This window comes from Corvus moneduloides, chromosome 27 (genome assembly GCF_009650955.1).
Source record: "Corvus moneduloides isolate bCorMon1 chromosome 27, bCorMon1.pri, whole genome shotgun sequence".
NCBI classification, from domain to species: Eukaryota; Metazoa; Chordata; class Aves; order Passeriformes; family Corvidae; genus Corvus; species Corvus moneduloides.
This window is the reverse complement of record NC_045502.1, coordinates 1096640-1124635: the sequence shown is the minus strand read 5'-3', so window position 1 is coordinate 1124635 and position 27996 is coordinate 1096640. Positions and strand designations below refer to the sequence as shown.

Genomic DNA, 27996 nt, shown 5'->3' with positions numbered 1-27996 from the left:
CGTGGAAGGGGAGAAGCTTCCGCGTGCGTCGGTGCTGCCGGAACGGCGGCGTCTCCTTTTCCAGGAGGGAAAGCGGAGGGAATTCGAGCTGATTTCCTTGAGGGAAAAGGGGAAACCCCCCCCCCCCCCCCAAAAAAGGGGGGGAGTTTAAAGAGCTCTCGGCTCCCGGTGAAGGGAGTTTTCCCACCGGGCTGGGAGGGGGATTGAACATCGTCCCTGAGGGGGATTTCTCGAGGAGAATTCCAGCTGCGGGGTTTGGAAGGGGAATCAAATCATCGTTCCTGAATTCCACGTGGGAATTCTCCCGGCTCCAGGGCTGAGGGGCAGCGGAATTCAGCCCGGTGGGGAGCAAATTTCTCCTTTCGGGGGTTCATTGATCAAAGGGTTTTGTTGCTGTTCCCACCCCCGCAGCCCCAAATCCGGGATTTTTTGGGAACGCCGTGCATGGCACAGTGACCCACGTGTGGGATCTGGGGTGCTCAGCACCGGGAGGAGCCCGGGATGAGCTCAGGGTGTTCGCAGTTATCCCGACGGAGGTTTGGGATTTGCTGGGGGTCAGGGAAGGAGAGGAGAGAGCCCGAAATCCCTGGCAAAACCTGGGATTCCTGGGTTGGGAATCACATCCCAGACGAGGCCCCTTTAGCAACAGCCGGGCTGCAAAGGAAGGGGGCCCCCCTGGGCTGGGGCTCCCCTGGGCTGGGGGCTCCCCTTTGTTGGGGTCCCCCCTTGACCGGAGGCTTCTCTTGAAAAGGATCTTCCCTTGACTGGGATCCCCCTTTAGCCGGGGTCTCCCCTTAATTGAGATCTCCCCTTAATTGGCATCTCCCCTTAATTGGGGTCTCCCTTCAATTGGGATCTTCCCTTGTTTGGGATCTCCCCTTAATTGGGGTCTCCCTTCAATTGGGATCTTCCCTTGTTTGGGATCTCCCCTTAATTGGGGTCTCCCTTTAATTGGGATCTTCCCTTGTTTGGGATCTCCCCTTAATTGGGGTCTCCCTTCAATTGGGATCTTCCCTTGTTTGGGGTCTTCCCTTAATTGAGATCTCCCTTTAACTGGGGTCTTCCCTTGTTTGGGGTCTCCCCTTAATTGGGATCTCCCCTTAATTAGGGTCTTCCCTTAATTGAGATCTCCCTTTAACTGGGATCTTCCCTTGTTTGGGGTCTCCCTTTAATTGGGATCTCCCCTTAATTGGGGTCTCCCCTTAATTGGGATCTTCCCTTAATTGGCGTCTTCCCTTTAATTGAAATCTCTCTTTAACAGGGCTCTCCCCTTAATTGGGACCTCCCCTTAATTGGGGTCTACCCTTGGCCAGGGAGGGGAAAACTCCGCACTTCGGGTGAGTTCAGCACCTCAGGAAAGAATTTCCTTCCTTCAGGAGGTGAAGTTTGCTCCGGGCTGTTCCAAGTGGCCGCGACAGAAAAACGAAAGAAATCCGGGGGGGATCCAAAAGCTCCAAACCCGGAGGGCTGAAAATGATCAAAATCCGAGAGGATCCCAAAAAAACACCCCAAAATCCGAGCGGGGATCCAAAAAGTCAAAATCCGAGGGGATCAGAGGCAGTCCCGGAGCGCTGCGTGGGTCGGAGGAGGGCTCAGGAGCGCAGGTGCTTCCTCAATTCTTCCCGAAAACAGAAATATCCACGGGAACGGTGCGATCCTCGCCGCCATCCCGTGCAATTCCGGGATAATCCCGGTGGGAAAATCCCTTTTTAAAGCGCGACTCGGCGACCGCCGTGCGGCAACTCCCAGCCGCCGACCCCGAAAGGGTTAAGGAGCCGCGCTCGGGCCCTGCCGGGCGGAAATCGTCCAAGTTCAAGCCGCGCTTCTCCCGCATGAATTCCAGCCGGGAGCCGGGAAGGAGCCGCCGGGATGGCCGGGACCTGCCGCGATTCCCACTTTTATTACTACGGCATCAAATTCGCGCTCTCCGCCTACGCCACGCTCTTCTCGGTGCGTTGTTTTCCCTTTTTTACCCCGTTTTCCCCCATTTCCCCCCCGCGTTTTCCCTTTTTTCCCCGTTTCCTCTCTTTTCCCCCCCGCGTTTTCCCATTTCCCCCCCTCTTTTTCCCATTTTCTCCCGCGTTTTCCCGGTGTTTCCCCACCCCCCCAGGGTGGATTTGGCTTTTCCAGAGATTTCGCTTCCCAAAGTCCCAATTTCCCCTTCCCAAAGCCCCAAATCCTTGAGGAAAACCCGCGCTGCCCCCAAGCCCCCGGGGCCGGCTCCAAACCGGGAATTTTTGGGGTGGTTCGCACCAAACTGGGCAGTTTTGGGGTCCAAACTGGGCAATTTTGGGGCAAACCCGCGGGTTTTGGGGGGGGGGTTCCGAGCGCATCCTCCCCCCGCGGATCCTTTGTGGCAGCGAGTCCCGTTCGGAGCCCCAAAAAATCGGGAAATTCAGAATTTTCACCCTCCCCAGACACCGAGGGGGGATTTGAGCCACGGTTTTTCTTGGAAAAATGAAAAACAAAGCGAGTTTTTGACGGTTTTTGAATCCCTGAACTCCGCTCGGGGCGGGATTTCCCCGCACCTGGGAGGTGCAAACACGTGCGGGAGCAGCAGAGGGAAAACCCGGGAATTCCAAGGCCCTTTTTAGGAAGTTTTTGGGGTTTTTTTCTTACATAACCCCGAGTTTATTTACAAACATTTCCTCCCCGGGGTTGAATCGCCGCGGGGAGGGGCGGAGAGCCCAGGTGTGAGCGCAGAAATTCCTGTGCAGGTGCTTGGAAATGATTTGAATTCCGCTTTTGGTTTCTTTTCCTTCCATGGGTGAGCTCATGGCAGGCAGGCCCGGCCCTCGTGCCTGGGACCCCAAAAATCCCCCCCAAATCCCCCCAAAATGTTTTTTTTTGGGAGGAATATCTCCCGCATTTCCCAGTGCTCTGCTGTGTGGGAAAGCTCTGAGGGGCCAGACCTTCATGAGATTCCCGAAATTCCCCAAAAAATCCACGTTTCTCCCACGTTCCTGGCTCAGGTTGGAGGTCTGGGATGGGAATTGTGGATTTTTTCCGCTTTCCGAATTAATTCCTGGGAAATCCCGAGGGTTTGGGTTCTCCAAGGAGCCGATCCCTCTCGGTTTGAGGTTTTCCAGAGGTTTTTGAGGAGCTCTGGGTGCTGAAGGAACCACAGAGTTTTCCTGTTTTCCTCTCACTTCATCTCCACTCTGGGAATCGTGGATTAACCCTGGGACAATTCCCAGCTTTTTTGGGGGGAATTTTGGGGCAGGACCCACCAGCGGGAGACTCGGATTTGTCCGAAAAATGGGAAAACAACTACAAAAAACCCCCCCAAATCCTGACTCTGGATGGCTCCAACCCCTCCCGCCTCCATCCCTCCATTCCCCAGGCGGGAATTCTGCTCCAGGGAATCCACGGGAATCCTGCGGCTCCCGGGAGCCTTTCAGCCTGACCTAATTCTGGCCTCATTTGCACAATTGCCGCCCAATTAATTCCGACAACCCTCCAAGCCTCGTTAACGAAGGGATCGGGGCCGGGGCTGCTCCCGGGATGTTTTTCCCGATAAAACCAGGATTTTGTAGGAATTCGCTTTGGGAATTTGACTCCTTGGGATAAAAATCCCGTGGGATGAGGGTTGGGTTGGTCGCCATTGAGGGTCGAGGAGTTTTGGGGGTTCCAGCCTGTGGAAAATGGGATTTGGAGCTGGTGGATCCTTTCCAGGGATTTCGTTACAGCTGGAAAAATCTGGGAAGGAGCCTGGGATGAGCAGGAGAGGGGCTCTAAACCAGGGAATCGTGGGTTGGTTTTAATCCAGCGGAGCAAAGATTTGGGATTTCCTTTCCCAAAAAAAATCCCAAACCTCGTCTTCTTCCGTTTCCTTGGAAAATCCAAACATATAAGAAATACGGAAGATTCCCAAAAAACTGCAAGTGGGTGTTTCAACCGACCCCGCTGAAAACCGGGATTTTTACATTCCCTCTGGAAAAAGAGGCCATTCCCGACATTCCCTCTGGAAAAAAACGTGGCCATTCCCGAGATTCCCTCTGGAAAAAGAGACCATTCCTGCCCTTCCCTCTGGAGGAGCTCACGGCTCCGGGAGAGCTTTTCCCAATTCCCACCTCACCTCGGGATTAGCCGGGAGCTCAACCCCCCCTGAGAGCCGCGTGTTAATTATTCCCTGTTCCTTAATTGCCTCCCATCCCAATTCCAAGTGGCTCCAGGACAGGGATTTCCACCTTTCTCCTTCCCAGCTCCTCGCCCGGCTCTTTCCCTATCGGACGGGGAATATCCTGGAGAGGGGTTTGGGATGGGCTGTGGCACATCCCGGAGCCGTTTTCCTTGGATATCTCCCACCTCCCCCTCTCTCTCGGAGCCTCTTTTTCCACCTGAATCCCGCAAATCCCGCAAATCCCGCTGCAGATCCTGGGGCTGCTGATCCTGAGCGTCGGGATCTACGCCGAGGTGGAGCGGCAGCGGCACAAAACCTTGGAAGGGATTTTCCTGGCTCCGGCCGTGCTGCTGCTCCTGCTGGGAGTCACCGTGTTCCTCGTGTCCTTCGTGGGAATGGTCGGGAGCCTCCGGGACAACCGGATGCTGCTGAAGGTGGTAAGGATTGGGATGGGCTGGGGGCAATTCCGTGCATCCGGAGTCACCTCTGTGTCTGGGGGTTCTCCAGGGGGGAATTCCAGGGATCCAGAGTCACCTCCATGGTTTGGGAATGCCAGGAGGGAATTCCATGGATGCAAAGTCAAAACCACATCTGGGGGATCCCAGGGAAGGAATTCCATGGATCCGGAGTCACCTCCACGTCTGGAGGTTCCCAGGGAGGGAATTCCATGGATGTGGAGTCACCTCCGTGGTTTGGGAATGCCAGGGAGGGAATTCCATGGATGCAGAGTCACCTCTGTGGTTTGGGAATGCCAGGAGGGAATTCCATGGATGCAGAGTCACCTCCATGGTTTGGGAATGCCAGGGACGGAATTCCATGGATGCAGAGTCAAAACCACATCTGGGGGATCCCAGGGAGGGAATTCCATGAATCCGGAGTCTCCACCATTGTTTGGGGATCCCAGGGAGGGAATTCCATGAATCCAGAGTCAAAACCACATTTGGGGGATCCCAGGGAAGGAATTCCATGGATCCGGAGTCACCTCCATGTCTGGGGGATCTCCAGGAGGGAATTCCATGGATCCGGAGTCTCCACCATTGTTTGGGGATCTTCAGGAGGAAATTCCATAAATTCAGAGGCAAAACCACGCCTAGGGGTTCTTAAGGAGGAAATTCCTTGAAGTCACCCCCATGTCTAGGGGATCCCAAAGAGGGAATTCCATGAATCCAGAGTCTCCACCGTGTTTTCCCTCCCGAGGTCCATCCCGGGATGCGAATTCCCAAGGAAAAGCGCCTCCCGCTCCCTGCCCAGCCCCCGCTGTGTGGGAACCGGGAGGTGAAAAGCCGGGAATTGCTGAGGAGGGAACGGTGGCAATCAGGGCTCTTGTGCGGATCGGGAATTGTCCTTTTCCTGGAGGATGAATCCCCCTGGAGGAGGCTCAGGAACAAAAGCAATCAGGGAAAGAGGCGCTGGAGGAGCTCTTGGAGCTGAGCTGGGCTGGCAGCTGCGGCTTCATCCCGATTTTATGGGATTTGTGCCTAAAAGGATTCGGGATTGTGTTTAAAAGGATCTGGATTCGTGTTTCAAAGGATCTGGAATCTCATTTAAAAGGATTTGGGATCACGTTTAAAAGGATCCGGGATCACATTTAAAAGGATTTGGGATCACGTTTGAAAGGATTTGGGATCACTTTTAAAAGGATCCAAATCTGCGTCTGAAAAGATCCAGGGTTGTGTTTTAAAGGATCCGGAATGTGCTCGAAAGGATCCAGGATTGTTTTTGGAAGGATCTGGAATTGTGTTTTAAAGGACCTGGATCTGCACTTAAAAGAATCCCAATTTGTGTCTAAAAGGGTTTGGGATCGTGGTTTAAAGGATTTGGGATCGTGGTTTAAAGGATGCAGGATTTGTGTCTAAAAGGATCCAGGACTGTGTTTAGAAGGATCCAGATTCCTATTTAAAGGATTTGGGATCATGTTTAAGAGGATTTGAGATTGTCTTTAAAAGGATCTGGAACTGTGTTTTAAAGGATGTGGATTTGTGTCCAAAAAGGCCTGGGATCGGTTTTTAGAAGGATCCAGGATTTGTGTTTAACGGGATCCAGCCTCACACTTCAGAGGATCTGGGATTTGTGTCTAAAAGGATCTGGGATCGTGGATTAAAGGATCGGGAATCGTGTTTGAAGGATCCGGGGTTCCTGTTTGAAGGATCCGGGCCGGTTTCTCCCTGGAGCCGCGGATTCCCCCTGGAATTCTCCCTGCCAGGATGATTTGTGCCCGCTCAGGGCCGCTGAAAGCTCCATCCATCACCGCCCCCGCAGCCGCGGCTCCTTCCCATTGATCCACAGGGAACAGGCAGTTCCTGACGGCCCAAAAATCCTGGGATCGATGTCCCAGAAACTCCGACCCCGCGGGATTCGTGCTCCGCAGGGAAAGGAATTAAAATGCACAAAGTCCTTGGGGTCCCGGGCTTGGAATATCCAGATTTTCCACCCTGGATGACCCTTTTCCAGCCCCGTTCCCAACCCCTTTTCCAGCCCCGTTCCCAACCCCTTTTCCAGCCCCATTCCCAATCCTTTCCAGCCCCATTCCCAACCTTTTCCTGCCCCTACTCTGACTTTTCCTCCTGCCTGGAAAAGCGGCCCAGAAAAGGGATAAAAAGGGAACATTGGGAAGGTTTTGTGCCTGGACACAGAACGCGGCTGTTCCGTGGGGTTTGGGGTCGGAGATTCCTGGAGAATCCCAACAATTTGGGAATTGCAGCATCCTCTCCTTTAAACCTGAGCCGTGATTCTTTCCCTGCCTTCCCTCCCTTTCCACCTCGGAGCCTGAGGTGGAGCCGGGCCCGCGGGGCTTTTCCCAGCTGGAATTCGGGAATAACGAACATGGAACAAAACCTTGGAGATCCTTAAGGGAGGGAAGGAGCAGCTCTGAGCGCTGCCGCTCCCGGCCCGGGGGGGATTTATCAATTCCCGAGGTTTCCGTGGGAATTAGTGTCGTTTATTGGGAGCCGGGACGGATGAGCTCGTTAACGGGAGCGGCGTTAATTGAATCGGGATCGAGCGGCTCTTCGCTGACTCAGCATCCGGAGAAAGATTTCCTTGGGAAGTTTCTCCATGAAATCCGGGCTTTGCTTGGAGCTTTGTGCCAGGAGAGACCCTCGGGCTTCTTCCCGATCCCTTCCCGATTCCCGATCCCTTCCCGATGCCCTCTCCGGGGTGGGAGCTGACACGTAGGGACACGGCCGTGCCAATTCTGGCCAAAATTCTGGGAAAACCCGGAATTCCTGTGGTTAATTCCTCCCTTCCCTCGTGGTTTTGAGCTCGGGGGCAGCTCCAGGATTGGATCCTGGTTTGGGTGGATTTTTCCTCTTTTTTTTTTGCTGCTGGAATTTTCCTCAGGGGCTGATTGCGGAGCCCTGCGGAAAGGGAAGAGCTGGGATTTTGCCGGGGGTTCCATCCCCAAATGTGCCCATGGCTGCTGCAATCCTTGGGAATGCCAAAAAATTCCACTTCCCACCCTATCCATGGGTTCGGATGCTCCACTGGGGCATTTTTTTGGGTGAAGAAAAGCCGGATTTCACTCCGGCTTCCCAATTTTCCAGCCTGTGCTGGAGACCTGGATTTGTGGCTGCTTCCTTTGGAAATCCGCTCGGAATTCTGAAGGAATTGTGGGATTTGGAATTCTGAGTTTACGAATTCTGGGTGTCTGCAGCGGCTGAGCATTCCCTGTGGGTCCCCTTTTCTTGGGAATTCCAGTCCGAATACGCCGGTTTTCTCCCCAGGTTTTTCCTGGCTTTTCCCTGGTTTTTTCAGGACCATGAGCTGAGCTCTTTTTTGGGATCTCTCCCTTGGAACTGGGGACTTTTCCAATCTCATCCTTTAGGGCTTCACCCGGCTTCACCCGAAAGGAGGGAATGGAGAGGAAATCTGGGAGTGGTGGGAATGGCCAAAGGGAGAAAACCCGCCCGGACACAATGGGATAAAATCCCGGTTTTCTGGGATTGGGGATTCCAGAGGAGCCTCCCGTGGCTTTGTGGAGGGAAAAACTCATCCCGTGGGATTTCAGGCACTTCTGGGCTCTGACCGGTTCTTCCCACTCGGGTTTGAACCCCAATCCTTGGTCTTTGCTCCAATTCCAAAATTCCCGCTGGAATTTTTTCCCAGCTAAGAAGAGCCCAAAGCCCTCAGGTTTCCCTTTTCCCGCTGGGTTTTGGCCGAGGTTGAAGAAAAGAAACGTTCCCAGGATGGAATTTCTCCCCCTGCTGTGGGATCCGGAGCCGCGAGCCCAAATCCACCCCGTTCCTTTGGAATTTCCATGGATTTGGAGACGGGGATGGGCTCCTGTCACCTCCCTAATTAAGGGCTTCCTTCCCTAATAACCCCTGGCCCTAATGAGCTGCTGTGGGCGGTGCTGCTGCTCTGGGGAGGGCGGAGCTCGTTAGTGGGGGTTAATTAACAACCCCTGAGCTCCAGGAGGAATTCTGGGATGCGCAGGACTTTGGGAACTGGAGCAAAGCCGGGGTCAGAGCGAATATCCCAGGAATAAACGCCCTCAATCCCCAATCCCGCTTTTTTTAAAGGGTTTTTCGGGATTTCAGGTGGTTGCCGTGGGAACCGCCCTCCTTCCTGGGAGGGGGGAGCCTCCAAAAATTCCGAGGGAGGAGAAAAGCGGGAGATGAACTGAGCTGAGCTGGGATCTTCACCTTTGGAAAAGGTGGGAATTCCCGATGGGAATGGGCTGCAAGGACACCAAACCTCCTGGTCCGAGTCCTTCGCTCCAGCGGAATCTGGAATTCCCAACTTTCCCAGGGAGGGAGGGAGGAGGGAAAGAAAGAAAGAAAGGAATGAACGCCAAAGCTTTTCCAGGGATACAAAACCCCTTGGATCGAGCCCTTGGATCAATCCCATCTCCCTGGAGTCACCGGCAGCAGGACAGACCCCGATTCCCAGGGGAAAATTCTGGATCCGTGGGGCTTGGGAGGAGAGGAGAGCTCCAACCTTTCCACGGAATTGCTGAGGTTGGAAAAGCCCTCCAAGGTCTAACCCAACCATTTGCCGAGGGCTGGGAATTCCGGGATGTGGGATCGCTCCTGTTTTCCACGTGGATATTTCTGGCGGGAATTTCTCTGAGCATTCCTAGATGGGAAAAAAACCCATGGAAAAGCCCCGCACTTGAGGAGGGAGCTCTGGGAATGTCCCGGCTGGGATTGGGGGAGCAGGGCCCGGCTCGTTGCCTGGATTCCATGGGCTGGGTGATTTCCATTGGATATCCAGCCTGGAAAACCACAGGGCCGATATTTGCTCCCACTTTTCCTCTTTTCCATGCGGAATTTCCCCTCCTGGTTCCTCCCATCCCTCCTTCCCCACTTCCCAAACTCCTTTCCCTGCCAGGACGAGACCTTTGGAAAGGATTCGCATCTCCCCAGGGAGCAGGAAGTGGAATTTTGGGATTTCCGAGAGTTCCAAAGCAAATCCTGGTGTCCGGGTGTCCCCGTTGGAGCCGGGCAAGGACCTGGAGCTGGGATAATCCCTCCTTTCCTCATTCCAGTTCTTCTGGGTGCTCCTGCTGATCTTCCTGACGGAGCTGCTGCTCATCTTCATCGAGATCATCTTCGAGAACAAGGTGGGAGCGGCCTCGGGGTCCCCTCTGGGGTCCGGAATTCCCGAAAATGGAATTTTTTCATTCCCGAAAATGGAACTTTTTCATTCCCCAAAATGGAACTTTCATTCCTGAAAACGGAATTTTTTCATTCCTGAAAACGGAATGGTTACTCCCAAAAATTGAATTGTCATTCCCAAAAATTTAATTGCTATCCCCAAAAATGGAATTGTTATCCCTGAACATGGAATCGGCATTCCCAGAAATCAAATTGTTATTCCTGGAAGTGGAATGGTCATTCCTGAAAATCGAATGGTTATTCCCGAAAATTGAATTTTTACTCCCAAAAATTGAATTGTCATTCCCAAAAATGTAACTGTTATTCCCAAAAATTGAGTTGCTATCCCTGGACATGGAATTGTTATCCCTGAACATGGAATTGTTATCCCTGAACATGGAATTGTTTCCCCGGCTCCCGCCCTCCTGGGAATGCTCCAGGCCTGTGCTGCATCTCCGGCACCACCCGGAGCTCTCCCGGCAGCCGCAGATCCCGGGGCCATTCCCAGGAAAACCCGCGGGGTTTGTAATCAGGGATTCGTTAAATCCTCGCCGCAATCCCGTTAATTGCCGGCTCCAAGGGCAGGGAGAGGTTGGGAACGGGAGCTGAGCGAGCGGGATGGGGAATGTTCCCCGTTCCTGGCTCCTCCCGGTGCTGCCGGAACGTCCCGGTTCCGATTCCACCGTCCCTAAAATCCATCGAGCGGTTGAACCGCCTGGATCGATCCCTGCCGGCTCAGGGAATGCCGGGGCTGGAGAAATCCCTCGGGAATGGGGATTCCAGCCCCAAAAGTCCATTCCCTGCAGCACAAAGAGCTCCGGGCTTCCCAACCATCCCGGAATCCCCGAATGGGTTGGTTTGGGAAGGGACCTTAAATCCCACCCAGGGCCACCCTCGGGGACACCTCCCCTATCCCAGGGGATTCCAACCCGGCCTTGGGCACTTCCAGGGATCCAGGAGCGGCCACAGCTGCTCTGGGAATTCCAGCCCAGCCCCTCCCCACCCTCATTCCTTCCCAAGATCCCATTTCAATCTCCCCTTTCCCACTGGAAGCCGTTCCCTGTGTCCTGTCCCTCCATCCCCTGTCCCCAGTCCCTCTCCAGCTCTCCTGGAACCCCTTCAGGCCCTGGAATGTTCTGGAAGCTCTCCCTGGATCCTTCCCTTCTCCAGGGGAACATTCCCAGCACTCCCAGCCCAGAGAATCCCGGAATCCTGGAATGCTCTGGGTTGGGATGTGCCCTAAGGACCCCCCAGCCCCAGCCTGGGAGACACTGCGGGAGGACTTTGCCTTTTCCAGCAGCTTCCCAGACCCCTCCGATCCCTGGAAAACGCACTGCACTTCCTTCTCCAAGGAAAACCGGATTGTTGGGAGTCCTTCCCACAAAATCCCTCCGTGCTGCCCCTTCCAGGCTGGGCTTTTTTGGGAAAACTCAGCATCAAACCCTTTTGATTTTTTTGAGCCCTGTGGATGCTCCAGCCCCATCCCGCAGCGCAGGGATGCTCCGGAGAAATTCGGGATGGAATCCTCGGGAGATGGAGCTCCGGGATGGAGGCGGAGCTTTCAATTGAAATGTGTTTAAAATGAATTTCAATTGAGTGGGGCGATGTCAAAACTTAATTAAACCCCAGACAATGAGGGGGGGAGGGGCAAATCCCACCTGGAATTGTCGGGAGGCGCAAATCCGCCTCTGGAACAGCGGCTGTTTATTAAATTCCTGAAAACCGGAATTAATTGGATTTCAGATGAAATCAGGGAATTAATTCCGTGGCCTCGGAGCTGCTCAGTATTCAAATCAGCCTCGTTGATATGCAAATGAGGCCGGGGGGATTAATGGGATTGGGATGCTGGGGGGCGGCAGGGGTGGAGAGGGAGCAGAACCCCGGGATGTTCGACTCCCACCTGGGAATCGGGATTTAATTCCAGAGCGATCCCTGGGTGAGGCTTTTTGGGGAAAAACCAGCAGGAAACGGTGAAAGCTGGGATCGTGTTGGTTTAGTGAGGAGCAAACCGGGAATGAAAATATTCCTGAAGCCGTTCCTGGAGCCATTTGAGATTCCCAGGAATCATCCCCGGCCCCTTTTCCTCGTTCCTGGGGTCTCCTCCTCGTTCCCGCTCTTCCCAACCATTCATTTTCCCGTCACGGGGAATTGGGAAAAGCGACGTTTTCCTCTCCCCTCTCCCACCTGCTTCTAACCCAGGGAAAATTTCCTTTTTCCCATCATTAACGTTCCTGCCTGGCGGATTTTCGGGAATCGAGCGGGGAATCCGCTCCGGATCTGCCCGGAGCCTCCCCGAGAGCATTCCCAGGCATCCCTAAAATTCCTTTGCCATCCAATCAGTGCTTCAGGAATTGCCTGAAGCGTCCCCAGGAGGAGCAGCAGGGACAGCCCCAGCCCATCCACACCGTTCCCTGCCGGAATTCCCGAGGGATTTCTCAGGATCAGGAAGGATCTGAGGCTCTGTGAGCACTCTGCTCCCACTTGTGGACTATTTTTCCATGGATAAATCCCCTCTTGGAGCCCATTTCCCTCTCCCGAGGCAGCAGGACCCTCGGCCAGGGGTTCAAATCCCGATTTCCCGTGGGATTGAGGAGTCTGGAGGAGCTTTGGCATTAAATGAAACGGAACCGGAAAAATCTGGTGGCCAAAGATGCCCGGGCCGGGAATGGATCCACAATGCTCCAAAACGATGGATTTTACCCCAGGAAATGGGCTTGGGACCGGGTAAAATTCCTCCTCCGGTGCCAGCCATGAAAAACTTGGAATTTTGGGCTGTTTTCCCTCTGTTTTTCCACGTCTGAGCCGTGGTTTTGGGTTTCTCCATCCCCAGATGAACGAGGTTTTCCACTCCAACATCCAGGCGGGAATCCGGCACTACTACGATGACCTGGACTTCAAGAACATCCTGGATTTCGTGCAGGAAAAGGTTTGGTTGGGAAAAGGAGGAGGTTTTCCAAGGAATGGTTGATCCCATGCCTCGTTTTCCCTCCTTTCCGGGGTTTATTCCCATCCCTGGTGCGTTTTCCTTGGATATCTTCACCCGCTTGGGTTTCTGGCGGGATTCGTGGCCGGGTTTTGCCTCAGCCCACGGGGATTTTTTGGGAATTCTCCCAGAATTTGTGTTCCCTGCAAGGAGCAGCAGCCGCTCCCGCCCTCAGACTGTGCTGGGATATTTCCATTCCCAGGTTTTGGTGGGAAATCGCTGCCTGGAATTATTTTTACCTCTTCCCAACTTTCCCAGGGAGGGAGGGAAATAAAGAAAGAAAGGAATGAATGCCAAAGCTTTTCCAGGGATACAAAACCCCTTGGATCGAGCTCTTGGATCAATCCCTTCTCCCTGGAGTCACCAGCAGCAGGACAGGCCCCGATTCCCAGGGGAAAATTCCGGATCCGTGGGAGTTGGGAGGAGAGGAGAGCTCCAACCTTTCCACGGAATTGCTGAGGTTGGAAAAGCCCTCCAAGGTCAAACCCAACCATTCGCCGAGGGCTGGGAATTCCGGGATGTGGGATCGCTCCTGTTTTCCACGTGGATATTTCTGGCGGGAATTTCTCTGAGCATTCCTAGATGGGAAAAAAACCCATGGAAAAGCCCCGCACTTGAGGAGGGAGCTCTGGGAATGTCCCGGCTGGGATTGGGGGAGCAGGGCCCGGCTTGGAGGCAAAGCTGCTCCCAGAGAATTTGGGATGTTGCCACCTCGGCCCAAATCCCCTCATTTTCTCTTGGAACATCCCAGACTTTCCCTCTGGATTTGGGGCAGAGGAGCCTGGGATGTTCCTTCCTCTTGGAACTAAAAAATGAAACTCCAGGGCTCCCGCCTTGGCTTTGGGAGCTGCGCTTGACTTTAGGCCTGGCCTTGCTGAGCCGAGCTCAACAGCCAGGCCGGGATCCCTCTGGAGGCCTCAGGACCTGCCTGATGTGGGGAAAGATTGGAACCTTTCCCGAGTTTTGCTCCAACCGCCCCGGGATGAGGCTGGAATTCCAAGTGGAGGAGAGATGGAGCTGCCGGGAGCAGCCGGGAATTCCCGCCTGGGGCCATTCCCAGAGCCTGGGCATGGAGACCAATCCGGGAATCTCCAAGGAATTAATGGGATTTATTTCTGGGAATTCCTGCATCTCCGAACTATCCCGGATCAGGCTCTTTCCAGGCCATTCCATGGCATTTTCCCACCATTCCATGGCATTTTCCCACCATTCCATGGTATTTGCCCAGCACTTTTCCCGTCTGCAGCTTCCCTCCAGGATTTTCCTCCCCTTTTTCCGTGCAGCTTCTGGGAGTCGGTCGCCCTCCCCGGGATGGGTCAATCCAGGAATTCCAGGTGGGAATCCAGGAATTGTAAATCCACACCTTGGCCATTCCTGGGATGAAGCAGAGCAGAGGATCCCAAGAGTTTTTCCTGCTTTCCCTCGGAAAAAAAAAGGGAGCAGCAGCTCCCAGGGATGAACCCCTCCCAAATTCTGCTCCTGGATGAGTTCAGTGCTTAAAAAAGGGGGAAAATCCTTTTTTTTCCTGCTTTTCCAAGCACTCCAACCTATCCCGGCCACTCCTTTCCGGGGGGAAAAGCTCCGATTCCAATTGTTTTCCACAAGAACGTTGGGATCAGGCTCATTTTTATTCCGTGGAGGACACGGAGGGACTTGGATGGAATTTTGTTTTATCTTTGCTGTGGGAAGAGAAGGGAAAAAAAAAAAGGGGAAAAAAAGGAGATTTTTATTTTTTTTCCTTTTTTCCCTTTGGAGCTGCAGGATTTGATCCCAATTTATCCTGACGGGAAGAGAAATCCCTGCGAGGCCGATCGGGATTTGCGGCACGGCTGAGCCGCTGTGAAATCCGTCCCTGAGGGTGCTGCCAGAGCCATCCCTGCCTCGGGAAAAGCTTGGATTTGTCACCTGGAATTAAATCCCAGGAGTGTGGATGATGCTGATCCCACTGAAAGCCGGGATGGATCCAAGGCCCTGCTCGCAGCTTGGGAAAGCCATGCCCAAATCCCGCTAAAATGGGGATAAATGGGCAAAAATCCCACTTTTTTTGTTTTTACCTGGTGCCTTCAACTGCCCTGGGAGCAGGGAAAACTTGGGAATGCTGGTGCTGGAGATGCAGGGAACTGGATTGGATCATGGAATGGTTTGGGTTGGGTGGGATCTTAAATCCCTTCCCCTATCCCAGGCTGCTCCCACCTGGCCTTGGGAACTTCCAAGGGATCCCGCTCCTCTGGGAATTCCATCCCAGCCCCTCCCCGCCCTCACAGGCAGGAATTCCCTCCCATTATCCCAATTAATGATCTCCCATTATCCCTGTGTCCTGGGAATCCATTCCCTGCTGTCCCAGGGGAATGGGGCTGATTCCAAAGCCCTTTTCCAGGCAGAACGGGATTTTTCAGGAGTTTCCAGGTGCCACAGCTTCCCTGGGAATTCCACCCCTGCCCCTTCCCACCCTCCCAGCCAGGGATTTCTCCCCAGAATCCCAATCCAACCCCGAATCCCTTGGCATGGGAATCCCTCCCCCTTCACCCCGGCGTTCCAGGATTGTCCAGCTCCACGTCTCCCCCTCTCCCTGTTTTTTCCCTGCAGTTTTCCTGCTGTGGAGGGGACGAATTCCGGGATTGGGAAGTGAACCAGTACCACTCCTGCAACGGCAGCGGGGCCCTGGCCTGCGGGGTGCCCCATTCCTGCTGCATCCGCAGGGTGAGGTCCCAGGGTGTGGAAAATCCCCTAATTCCAGGGAAAACCTCCTCTTCCGGCCGGTTTTTCCCGCGTCGAGGGGTTTCCGCTTCATGACGTTCCCACTTGGAAAACGGTTTGAGGGAATCTCGGCGTGAGAGGACGAAGGAGCTGGAATGGGAATGTTCATTTATGGGTTGCTCTGGGATTTTGCTGGGATCGCGGAGGCGGAATCCCGGGATAACGATGGTTGTGCCACGGCGAGGGGTTGTTGGAAAGGCCGAGGTTTGCAGCTGTGGGATGTAAAAGGGTTGGGAAAGGGATCAGGAGGAAAAAACGGCAGCAGCTTGGGAGGAGCTGGGAATGTTCCCCTGGAGAAGGGACGGATCCAGGGAGAGCTTCCAGAACATTCCAGGGCCTGAAGGGGCTCCAGGAGAGCTGGAGAGGGACTGGGGACAAGGCATGGAGGGACAGGACCCAGGGAACGGCTTCCCAGTGGGAAAGGGGAGATTGAAATGGGATCTTGGGAAGGAATGAGGGTGGGGAGGGGCTGGGCTGGAATTCCCAGAGCAGCTGGGGCTGCCCCTGGATCCCTGGAAGTGCCCAAGGCCAGGCTGGAGCGCCCTGGGATCAGGAAAGGTGTCCCCGAGGGTGGCCCTGGGTGGGATTTAAGGTCCATCCCAGGATTTTGGGATCTGGCTCGGCTCCATCCCAATGTGGATCCTCCCCCAGTTCCTTTCCCATCCGGACACTGCAGGGTTTAGAAGTTTTTGGGATCCTGTTCCCAGCTCCCAATGAGGGATTTTTGGGGAATGAGGGGATTTTTGAGGAATTTGCTGCCGGCAGGGCTGGGAGGGCTTTGCCCAAGGATCCCTCGGGGCTGGGGTCGGGAAAAGCCTCAATTCCAAGCCCCGGACGGAGCCGGGCTCCGGAGGGGAGCAGAGTTCCAGAGCCAGGAGCTTCTCCTGGATGGAATTCCCACATCCAAACCCCCCACACCCAGCAGGGATTTTTGGCCAAGCGCTCCGAGCCCGGATTGTTCGATCCAACCCCGCTCCTGCACGGAATCCTTCCGAGGATAAAACCTCAAGATCCCGGAAAAAACCTCCAAATATCCCGATTGTGCTGGAAAGCTCCCGAAAAAGGCTCAGCCGAGCTCCTCCCGGCAGCAAAACCCCCCGGAGCTTCGGATCTCCGGGAATGTCAGCGCCGGATCCGAGCCTTGGCCGTGCTCGAGGATGCGATGATGGAATTTTCCTCATTCCTCATCAATCCTTCATTGTTTGGGGCTTTTTTTTAATGGCAAAAGAAGGAAATGTGAAGGGGTTTAATGATCAGCGCGGGCCTGATATGCAAATGAGATGCAGATTAGAGATCCTCTCTAATCAGGGCCTTGATTAACGAACCCTGAGGCTCCTGGAGATGGAGTTAGGAATTCCTGCGGCGAGGATGGGCTGCAGGGAGCCGAAGGCTTTTCGCCGAGTTCTTACATTCCCATGGGGGTTTTTTGGGGACGATTTGGCAAAGAAAAACCTCGGCAGGGGGGAGGGAAAATTCCCGTTAATCCAGAGGGGGCGGATTCGGGAAACTTTTTGGGGAATGATCGAGGCCAGGTTGGAGCAGCCTGGGACAGTGGGAGGTGTCCCTGTCCCTCCAGCCCCTGTCCCCAGTCCCTCTCCAGCTCTCCCGGAGCCCCTTCAGGCCCTGGAATGTTCTGGAAGCTCTCCCTGGATCCTTCCCTTCTCCAGGGGAACATTCCCAGCTCTCCCAGCCCGGAGAATCCCGGAATCCTGGAATACTCTGGGTTGGGATGTGCCCTAAGGACCCCTCAGCCCCAGCCAGGGCCATCCCAGAGTCCAAGGGAGTGGCAGTGGCCGGGAGGACCCCGATTGTCCCGTGCTGGGCACCTCAGGAATTCCTGATTTTCCTTTGGATTTCTGGTGTTTTCCCGTAGCCTTTCCCGGGATGAATCTGTTCCCGTTCTCGTTCCCAGGTGCCCGAGGGAGTGGTGAACACCCTGTGCGGGTACCGGACCCTGGACAAGGAGGTGATGTTGGGTTTTTTGGGAATCCGCTGCTCCTTCTTCCCCAAATCCCAAAACCCAAATGCTCGCCGCAGGAATTCCCGTTCCCAAGCAAGGCTGGGATGCAGCTGCTCCAAACGCGGTTTTGGTGCTTTTCCCTGGGATTTTGGGGCATTTTTGGCTCCTCCTTTATCCCATTCCCAACCCACGGCATCCCTGTGAGCCCTTTTGGGATCAGGCCTGGGAATTGCTGGGCTGGGTTTGGGGTTTGGGGATTTGGAGTTGGGGATTTGGGGTTTGGGGGTTGGGGATTTGGGGTTGGGGATTTGGGGTTGGGGATTTGGGGTTGGGGATTTGGGGTTGGGGATTTGGGGTTGGGGATTTGGGGTTTGGGGTTGGGATTTGGGGGGTTGGGATTTGGAGTTTGGGAGCAGCAGGGTCTGTGGAGTTTGGGGTCACTGAACCAGCCCCAAACTCAGCAGAGTTTAAACTTAAAGGCAACTTTAAACTGAACTTAACTTAGGACTGACATTAAACTTAGCACAGGAACAGCTCTCGACAGAGCTTAAACTCGACAGAGCTGAAATTTAACAGAGCTTAAACTCAACAGAACTTCACAGAATTTAAACTTGGCAGAACTTAAACTCAACTGAGCTTAAACCCAGCAGGACTTTAAATTAACAGGACTTTAAATTAACAGCAGTTAAACCCAGCAGGACTTAAACCCAGCAGGACTTAAACCCAGCAGGACATAAACCCAGCAGTGCCTTAAACACTGAAGTTAATTCTAGGTTTAAGAAGTCGAACAGAGCCGGTTCACGCAGGATTCCCTCAGCCCAGCAGCCGCCCATGGGCCTGAATCCCTCCCAGCCCCCTTGAGTCCAGGGCAGCATTCCCAGGACGTTTCCTATGGAATATTCACCCTCACACGCTCACGGACAGAGAGTCTGGGCAAGGTTCCTGCGGGAGATTCCCGGGAATCCAGAGGGATTCCCACTTGGGATGACTTTGGATCTTCCCAGCGGCTGGAGAACGGAGCTCAGGGAGTGGCGGGATCAGCCCAGGATCTGTCCAGGGATCCCCCAAGTGCAGAAATGTGGGAATTCCCAGCAGAAATGTGGGAATTCCCAGCTCGGGGAGGCCCCAGCAGAGGGAATTTGATGGTCCAGAGTCTCACTCAGGGCCCCAAAAGTTGGGATTTAACCCCAACAACGCCTGGACCTCGGCTCCGGAACTTCCTTTGGAAATGCGAGAACAGAAATCTCCTCCCCCCCGAGATATTTTGGGCCAGGAAACCCCAATCCGACGCTGTCCCTGACAAAACCCCTCGGACAGCCCCGTTCCCGGGAGCACACCGGGAATTCCGGATCCTCTCTCCGCTCTTCCCCAGCGCCTGGAGCTGCTCGGCACCATCCACGTCCGGGGCTGCATCCACGCCGTGGGGCTCTGGCTCAAGGACAACTTCGAGGCCACCTTGGCCATCGTCTGCTCCCTGCTGCTGCCACAGGTACGGGGGGGATCCCACGGGAATCCGCTCCTGGATTCCCGCAATTCCGAGCTGGAAAGGCCCACAAGGGTCAGGGATGAACCCCCAGGTTTGGGGTTACTAGCAGAGCCGATCTCAGGTCTCAGCTCCTTTCCTTGTGCTGGAGGGTGGAAAACAAATTGTTTGGAGCTGTTTTCCCACCCCAATTCCATCTGGGATTTGTGGCCGGGGCAGGAAAAGTCATCCCTGGCAGAACAGGCTTGGCTCCGTCCCGAAATCCAGTTTGGGATCCAATTAAAGCCCCTGGAAGCAAATCCTGTCCCATTTGTTCCCACAGAATTCCTGCAAATGCAGCGGGAATTGGACCCCGGATAAATCCCGATCCCAAATTCCACTGGATGTGCCTGGCTGCCCCAATCCCAAATTCCGCTGGGTGTGCCCGGCCGCCCCAATCCCAATTCCCACTGGTGGCGCCCGGGGATCCCAGACCTCCCCAGCACAGGGAATGGAGCTTTTCCTGATGGACACGGAGGGAGCTTCGGGGCTGCAGGGGAGGCTCTTCCTTTGCCACACCTGGAATTTCTCCCTTGGATCTTTCCAGAATTATTCCTGGCCAAACTGTGAGGATTTGCTGTGGATTTGACCCTTTTTGGGATTTATTTCGAGGCCCACGAGCAAAAAACTCCCTTTTTACGGCGGCGCTGGGGTTGCTGGGGGTGATGCTTCCCAGGGGTGGACTTGTGATTCCCGGTTTCCCAGGTTTGATTTTTGAAATCATTCCCGGTTTTCTGCTTGCACAAAAAGGCGGGAAGGGCTTGGATAAAGCAGCAGCTGTGGGGGAAATTTGGGATCATTTGTCAGAGCCGGAGTTTGGGCTCGCAGACGGTTCAGGTGCGATCCTGAGGCAGGGGAGCCGTTCCTGCCCAGTCCTGGCTGCCATTCCCGACTTTTTTTGGGAGCGTTTCCTTCCAAATGAGCATCAGGAATCTGCAGGAAAGGCAGGAATGGGAGGAAAAAGTGCTGGAATGGGGGAAAAAAGCACTGGAATGGGGCGGGGATGACCCATCCCGACCCATCCCAACCCATCCCAACCTATCCTGACCCACCCTGACCCATCGGCGCTGCCTCCCGCGGCCTCATCCATTAATTGGGAATGCCGGGGACGAATCCGCGGGAATGCCGAGCGCTGATGGATCTGGAGTGGTGCCATTAATTGGGCATGCTGGGGACGAATCTGCGGGAATGCCGAGCGCTGATGGATCTGGAGTGGTGCTGTTAATTGGGAATGCCAGGGATGAATCTGCGGGAATGCCGAGCGCTGATGGATGTGGAGTGGTGCCGTTAATTGGGAATGCCGGGGACGAATCCGCGGGAATGCCGAGCGCTGATGGATGTGGAGTGGTGCCGTTAATTGGGAATGCCAGGGACGAATCCGCGGGAATGCTGACGGATCTCGGCAGGAGCCGTGGTTGTCAAAGGCTCTTCCCATGGAGCAGCTCGTCCTCCCCATCTGCTCCCGAGCTGAGATGGATCGGGTTTGGATCCTGCCAGGATTTGGAGGGAATTCAGCAGAAAACGGGTGTTGGTGCTGCTGGGAGCTGCCAGCCCTCGGACAGCTCCATTCCTGGAAATCTGGAGGGAGAGGGTTGGATCGGCCTGGAATTGCTGATCCGGGTTGATGCGAGGAGGTGCCAGAGCCGGGAGTTTTGGGAAGAGGGATGGGATTGAGCTGTGCCACCCCTGCCCTTTGTCCACATGGAAAACGTCTCTCCGTAGGGATGCAAACCTCCTCGGTGGGGAAATTCCCAGATGCTGCAGGGAAGGTTGGGATTCTGATCCATGTCCCGAGCCCAGCTTGGGGATTTTTCCCACTTTTCCTCGTGGTTTCACTTCCTTAAGGTCAAACTTGGGCCTTGGCTGAGCTCCAGCGCTCAGAGGTCGAGGGGCTGATCTTGGTTCTGGTCTCTTATCCCGGGATCCCAGACTTGTCCTTGGATCTGTGGGGAAACACCAGCTCTTGGATCCTGGAAAAATGATCCAAGGGAAGTTCTGGCTGGCTTGGAGCCCCGCTGGAGAGTTGGGAATTATTGTGCTGTGCTCCCACCTGGCTCAGGGCTGGGGAACGATCCCGCCCCACCTTCCCATCCTGCAGGAAGGGCTGGAATTTGGAGGATTTTTCCACTTTTCCCAACTCCAGGTGGGAGCCTGAGGCGCAGGAGAGGCTGCCAGGCTTTGCTTCCTCTGGAATCGGGCTCAGGGAAAGCTGCTGGATCCGGGTGGGATTCGCTGTGGTGGGAGGGTTGGGACAGGGACAAATCCCGCCGGGATCCAGCAGCGAGGGGAGCGATTCCTGAGGCAGAGGGAGTCGGTGAATCCCTGATCCCCCCAAATCCAGGAGCACCCCTGCCTTTTTTAGAGGGAAAACCCCAATCCCATTGGAGGGTCTGAGTTCATTTTTCCCGTCCGTTCGGAACGAGGCACAAACTCCAACCCGAGCCATCCCCGCCTCTGCAGCGCTCCCGGAATTCTCTTTGTTCCCGTTCCTCAGCAGCCCAGACTCCTGTGTTCCACCCCCGCCTCTGTGCCCTTCATCCCGCACATTCCCTCTCACTCCGAAGGACCTTCTCATCCCGCCCCAAACCCGGGCTGTGACTTTAATCGCGAAGCAACCCCGGATTTTCCAGCAGGATCGGCCGAGCTCATCCATCCTTTTCCTGCCGCCGCCTCCGTGTCCTTCCCTGCCTCCAGCAGGATTCTCCACGCAGCTGGCGGCGCACAGGGAACGTGTTTGGGGTGGAAATGAGGCACAAAATCTTCCAGCAGCTTTTAGGGGATGTGTCTCCAGCTGGGCCTCTCCAGGGATTGTTTCCCGGTGCTGTTCCAGCAAATCTTGGGATTGTTTGGGTTGGAAGAACCTTCAAGATCCCATCTCACCCCTGCCATGGCCAGGGACACTCCCACTGTCCCAGGGGGCTCCAAGCCGGCCTTGGGCACTTCCAGGGATCCAGGGGTGGCCACAGCTGCTCTGGGAATTCCAGCCCAGCCCCTCCCCACCCTCATTCCTTCCCAAGATCCCATTTCAATCTCCCCTTTCCCACTGGGAAGCCGTTCCCTGGGTCCTGTCCCTCCATGCCTTGTCCCCAGTCCCTCTCCAGCTCTCCCGGAGCCTCTTCAGGCCCTGGAATGTTCTGGAAGCTCTCCCTGGATCCTTCCCTTCTCCAGGGGAACATTCCCAGCTCTCCCAGCCTGGCTCCAGAGAGGGGCTCCATTCCCGGGATCATTCCCTGCCCCTCCCAGCCGGGCACTGCAGGAAAGCAGAACCAGGAGCAGGAAAACCTCTGCAGTCCTTTGTTTTCCCTTCAAAAAGGGGATTTTTCCATCCCGAAGAAGCAGAAGGTGACACGCATCCCAATGAAAGGAGAGAAATCCCTGGAAGGGCCCTGCCGAGGGCTCCCATCCATCCCAGTGAATTATTTTCCCTCTGTCTCATCCATCTCCGAACCCCGCACCGGGAGCGTCACGGATCCTCGGCGCGGGGGCGGCCATTCCCTCCCCGGAGCGTTGATCCCGGAGATGGATGGCTCCATTCCGTGGAAAACACGGAATTATCCTGGTGCCGGGCGTTTTCCAGGCTGGCATCTTCATCTGCCGGTGACAGGGATGGAGAACGTTCCCTGTGCGAAGGGAATGACACCTGGGAAGATTAATTTGGGATTTGTTTGCTCTCCCATCTTCGCCACGGCTCCAGGGGGTCCATGGAGCGGGAAAAGGGAATAAACAGGATTTTTCCATCTGCAGGCCATGACCTCTCCATAAATCCCAATTTAGGGATGGAAAAGTCAACAAAGGACAGAAAGGAAAACGCTTTAGACTTTGTTAACTCTGGGAAAGCCTGGAATGATTCAGCATTCCAGAGGATCTGGCTCTTTAAATAGGGAAGGAGCTCCAGAAGCAGGGAATGTTCCCGTATTTCCATGGAAAAGGAGTTTCTTGCAGGGAGTTTTCCTTTCCTGGTGCCCACGGGCACAGCCCATCCCTAAGGGAAAACATCCATGGATTTCCAGGCCCCTTTTCCACTGGAAAATGAGGGGAAGATGGAATTTTGAGCTTTTTCTTTCGCTGCTTCCCAAACTTCCAGAGCCCTTTTGCCAGAGGAGGAGGAGAGGCGCTTCCAGCGTTCCAAGGAGGAAGATTTGGGGTGATTCCAGCCCCGTTGGGACAATTCCCACCGGAAAACTGATCCAAAGGAACCAATGGAGACACCGCAAGCAAAGCTGGGCTTGGGGATGGAGCTGAGCCTTGGAATTTCATACGGGAATATCTGGCTTGGGTTTAGAGGAATCATGGAATGCTCTGGGTTGGAAGGGACCTTCGGGACCGTCTCATTCCATGGGCAGGGACACCTCAGGATTCCCAACGGATGTTTTATGGATTCCCTGGTTGTGCGGAGCTCCTGGGATTTCTTTGCCCCCTGGAGGAGCAGCTTTTCCATGGATTTGCACCCTGTGGACGCTCAAATCCCACAGCAAAAAACCTGGAAAGGGAGAGAGCCCAGCCCTCCAGGTGGAATTCCAGCCAGGAAGAAAAGGCACTTCCCTAACTTCCAACAGCAACAATTCCCGAGCAGTTCTCCCGGATTCCCATCCCAGAAAAAAAATCTGCTTTTTCATTTTTCCAGCCTCAGCTTTGCTCCGTTTCATTCCCGTTTTCCCCCGCAGTGGCTCCTTCCTGAGCTCTGCGGTGCCATAAAATCCACGCCCGCGTTCGGATCCGGGAAAGCGCGGTGCCCTCGGAGCCGGGGATATTGGATGCATCCATAATTCCTGACAGCTTTCGCCGCTCTCATTAAGTGGGAGAGGGAATTTAGAGCCGGGCTGGGATGGGAATGGGATCATAACTCAGTGGAGAGCGACGGCTGTGGGATTCGGGATGCTGATGGAAGCCTTTGGATCATTTCATTCCCTTCCAGAATTCCCCATTTTCAGCGGGATACCTCGGCGGGAGCAGCAGGAGGGATCACGGCCCCAGACCTGGCGTCATTCCCATGAAATGCGTCGCCAACACAAATCCTTCTGGCATTTGTGGCTTCGGGGACAGAAAAATGACAAATTTCCCCTAAAATCCCTCATTCCAAAGGCTTTTCCCGCTCCGTGGGATCGGGAGTGGGATTTTAATCAGGAGCGATGACAGTTTAATAATGGGAGATGCGGCTGAGGCTCGACATCCGTGGAAATGGGATTTGAAAACTCCTTAAATCCTGGAGGATTTGCTGTCGGATGGGGATCGGCGCAATCCCCTTATCCGGAGCGGTGTCTCCGGGGTCTCCCTGGAGTTCCTGGAGAGACGGAGCCGTCCCCAGACATCCCACACAGAAGCTGTGGGACAGCCTCATTCCAGGCCATTCGGATACCGGGAGATTCGCAGAGATTTCCAGACTTTTCCCGTCAGCACCTGCAGTGGTTTTTCCCCAGCAAAGCAACCCCAGCAGCAGCAATCCCGAATTCCCGGAGCTTTCCGGAACCACGCCCCAGCCTCCCACAGCTGCGCTGCGTTTCCCGGGATTGACCCCGTTCCCAGGGATCGGGTGGGATGTCAAACAACTGGGAAGGGTCTGTGGGAATGACCGGGAAATGGGAATGGGGCAGGATCCAACGGAGGGCGCCAGGATGGGCTCAGTGTTGGGAGAGCATCTCCAGGGATGGGATTTTCCACTTCTTCTGGCTTGGGGAAGCTGTTGATCCGTGGAAATCCCTTTGGGATCCACTTCCAGGTGGATTTGGGAGGGGAAAATCTGTGTGGAGCCATTTTGGGGTGGATTCTGTGCAAGGCCCGGCTGCTCCCAGTGCTGGGAGAGCACCCCCAGGGATGGGATTTTCCGCTGCTTCTGGCTTGGGGAAGCTGCTGATCCAGAGGATTCCCTTGGGATCCATGTCCAGGTGGATTTGGGAAAGGAAGATTGACACTGAGCCAGGATTCTGGATCCCCTCTGCTCTGGAGCTGGGCTGGGAGAGCTGGGGGTGCTCACCTGGAGAAGGGAAGGATCCAGGGAGAGCTTCCAGAACATTCCAGGGCCTGAAGAGGCTCCAGGAGAGCTGGAGAGGGACTGGGGACAAGGCATGGAGGGACAGGACCCAGGGAACGGCTTCCCAGTGGGAAAGGGGAGATTGAAATGGGATCTTGGGAAGGAATGAGGGTGGGGAGGGGCTGGGCTGGAATTCCCAGAGCAGCTGTGGCTGCCCCTGGATCCCTGGAAGTGCCCAAGGCCGGCTTGGAGCCCCCTGGGACAGAGGGAGGTGTCCCTGCCCATGGTGGCTCTGAATGGGATTTAAGGTCCCTTCCAACCCAAACCAATCCATGATTCCACACCCTGGTTTAGATGGGATATTGGGAAGAAATATTGGATGCCCCCGGATCCCTGGAAGTGTCCCGGGCCAGGCTGGAGCTCCCTGGGACAGGGGAGGTGTCCCTGAGCCCGCGGTGGCTTTGTCCCCTGTCCCGCAGGTGCTGGGGCTGGCCATGGCCTGGCTCTACTGGCAGCAGCTCAACGAGATCCATTCCCGCCTGGATTCCGTGGATTTCCGGCTCCTGGAGACGCGGGATCTGAGCTTCGCCTCGCTGGATCTCAGCGGCGCCGGCTGGTGCTGGTGCCTGCCCCGGGAAGGCGGATACATCCCGGTAAATCCCGGGAATGAGGAGGAGGAGGAGGAGGAAGGCGCCGCCGGCCACAGCAAAGTGTGAGGAGCAGGAGGAGCGCTCGGAGCTGGGAATGTGGGAAAAATGGGAATTTCCTCCTCAGCTCCTGAAGTTTCTTTGGGAAAACTGTAAAAAAGTCGGAATTTTCTCCTCAGCTCCCGAAGTTTCTTTGGGAAAACTGTAAAAAAGTGGGAATTTCCTCCTCAGCTCCTGAAGTTTCTTTGGGAAAACTGTAAAAAAATGGGATTATTCTCAGCTCCTGAAATTTCTTTTGGAAAGCTGGAAAATACCATTGGGAATTCCTAAACCCCTCCCTGGACTGTGAGGGCAGAGCTCCCCAGGGCTCCCCTGGGCCTCTGGAGTGGTTTTGGGGGGATTTGGGTTTTTTTCCCAATAAACGGAATTTCTGTTGTGTTTTCCAAGGTCGCTCCCACCCTCTCGGGCTTTGGCTGTTGTATTCCCGCTGATTTCCTGGGAAATTGCGGCTTTCCGATGGATTCTGATGGAAACCAGGCTCCAGGAAGGTGAAACCAAAGGGAAAAGCGGAGCAGCTCTCCCTCCAGAACGTTCCCAGTGGGATTTTCCAGGAAAAACGGAAGCACAGCTTCCATCCCCTGGATCCCGCTGGGGCAAGGGGGAAAAAAATCCCATTCCTGGAGGTTCCCGGCTTTTCCCCGCTCTGGTTTTCATTCCTGGGTGAGGAGAAGGAGATCCCAGCAATTTTTAAAATGAGGATGGGTTTATTTGGGACATTCCCGGGATGGAGGAAATTTGGGACATTCCGGGGATGGAGGAAATTCCCTCTGCTGGAGACCGACCTGGGAGCAGGGAAGGAATTGCCTTTTCCGATGTTTCTGTCTCAGCACAGCTCCTGGGTCCGGGTGGGAATTCCCTCCTGGATCTCTTGGGATCTGGGAATTAAAAACGGAGGGGGTGTTGCTGCAACCCTTGAGCAGAGGAATTGCAAAAATAGGAAATTCATCCCAAACCCGTGGGGTTTTATCCCAAAAATGAGGGGGTTTGTCCCAAAAAGTGTGTGGTTTCATCCCAAACAATGTGGGGGTTTATCTCAAAAATATGGGGGTTTTTCAAAAAACTGGGGGCTTTTGTCCCAAAACTGCGGGGTTTTATCCCAAAAATTGGGGTTTTATCCCAAAACTGTGGGGTTTTATTCCAAAAATGAGGGGGTTTGTCCCAAAAAGTGTGTGGTTTCATCCCAAACAATGTGGGGTTTTATCTCAAAAATGTGGGGCTTTTGTCCCAAAACTGTGGGGTTTTATGCCAAAAAATGAGGGAGTTTTCCCAAAAAATGTGTGATTTTATCCCAAAATCATGGGGTTTATCCCAATAATGTGGGGTTTTATCCCAAAAAACCCCAGTAGATCCCTGTGCTGAGGCCCCAGGGCCTCATCCATGACCTGTGGGTGGCAAAGCTCTCCCGGGAGGCAGAAATCAAATTCTGGGAATGGGGACAAAAAAGGAAAGGAAAAGGGCAAAAAAAATGAAAGGAAAAGGGAAAACTGAAAGGAATGAGGAAAGAAGTGAAAGGAAAAGGGGGGGAAAGTGAAAGGAAAAGGAAAAAATGAAAGGAAAAGGAAAAAATGAAATCAAATGGAAAAAGTGAAAGGAAAAATTGAAAGGAAAAGGGAAAAGGGGAAAAAGGGAAAGAAAAGGGGGAAAGGAAAAGGAACAAGAGTCTGTTTTTCCCAGGAGCGAAGGAAATCCCGGTTTACTCCTGGCACTTCTCAGGAATTGGGATATTTGGGAAGCGGGAGCTCGGCCTGGATCCCGGGGATGCCGAAGCTCCAGATGCGATTCCCGGGCTCTGTCTCCCTCTCCCGACCATTCCCAGCTTTCCCTTCAGCCAAACCAGAACCAATTCCTGGCCCAGGCCTGGAAAACCCCTCTGGATCCGGTTTTTCCCATTGGAAGTGGAGTTTTCCCATTGTGGCGCCTTTGGAATATTTGAGAGCATTTTGGCCAAAATCTGGGAAGTTTTTGGAGGTGGAAAAGGTAAAACCAGGGAGCAGCCTCGGGAATTGGGATGAATTTGGATGTTTAGGGAATAATTTCCTTGTGGGCTCCAGGGGTTTGGCTTTGCTTCCTTCTTCCCCCTCTCTCCGGGGAATTTAAATCTCCATGGATTCGGAAGGAAAAAGCGAAATCCCATTCTTTTTCTCTTGATTCCCAGGACAAAACCTGGATTCCAATGTCCTGGCTGGGATGGGAGCGGGTTCTCATCCCAGGATTCATCCCGGGGTTAATGGGAAAAAAGGATTTTCCTTCAGCTTGGACACCCAGCCCAGCGATTCCCGCGGAGAATGAAACGCCTGGAAAATGGGAAAAGTGGATTGAAGCAGGAGCACGGAATCCCAAAAGCTTTTCCCAAAACACCGACATCAACAGGAATGCCAC

The 27996-nt window shown here is 54.5% G+C and overlaps 1 protein-coding gene across 4 annotated transcripts; it reads left to right on the top strand.

Moving 5' to 3' along the window:
* Nucleotides 1-27071, top strand: LOC116435749 (tetraspanin-15-like). Of its 4 annotated transcripts, XM_032092315.1 has the most exons (11): nucleotides 1-341; nucleotides 1377-1604; nucleotides 1844-1950; nucleotides 4375-4560; nucleotides 9612-9686; nucleotides 12551-12646; nucleotides 15290-15403; nucleotides 17373-17426; nucleotides 18793-18909; nucleotides 25390-25563; nucleotides 26005-26879. In XM_032092315.1, exons 3-11 carry the CDS (start codon nucleotides 1870-1872, stop codon nucleotides 26107-26109), a joined length of 1002 nt encoding a protein of 333 aa, XP_031948206.1. In that variant the 5' UTR covers nucleotides 1-341; nucleotides 1377-1604; nucleotides 1844-1869; the 3' UTR covers nucleotides 26110-26879. The 4 variants fall into 4 exon arrangements, with proteins under 4 accessions (XP_031948206.1, XP_031948207.1, XP_031948209.1 ...); XM_032092316.1 differs by lacking the exons at nucleotides 1-341; nucleotides 1377-1604 and having other exon boundaries at nucleotides 1618-1950; nucleotides 4375-4557; nucleotides 26005-27070; XM_032092318.1 differs by lacking the exons at nucleotides 1-341; nucleotides 1377-1604; nucleotides 15290-15403 and having other exon boundaries at nucleotides 1618-1950; nucleotides 26005-27071.
* Nucleotides 27072-27996: the final 925 nt, after the last annotated feature.

Excerpts from the sequence above, each read along its gene's own strand:
- LOC116435749 (XM_032092315.1), top strand. The coding sequence starts at position 1,870 with ATGGCCGGGACCTGCCGCGATTCCCACTTTTATTACTACGGCATCAAA. Across the intron at positions 15,404-17,372 it reads ATTCCTGCTGCATCCGCAGG|GTGCCCGAGGGAGTGGTGAA; the intron begins GTGAGGTCCCAG and ends TCTCGTTCCCAG. Across the intron at positions 17,427-18,792 it reads ACCGGACCCTGGACAAGGAG|CGCCTGGAGCTGCTCGGCAC; the intron begins GTGATGTTGGGT and ends GCTCTTCCCCAG.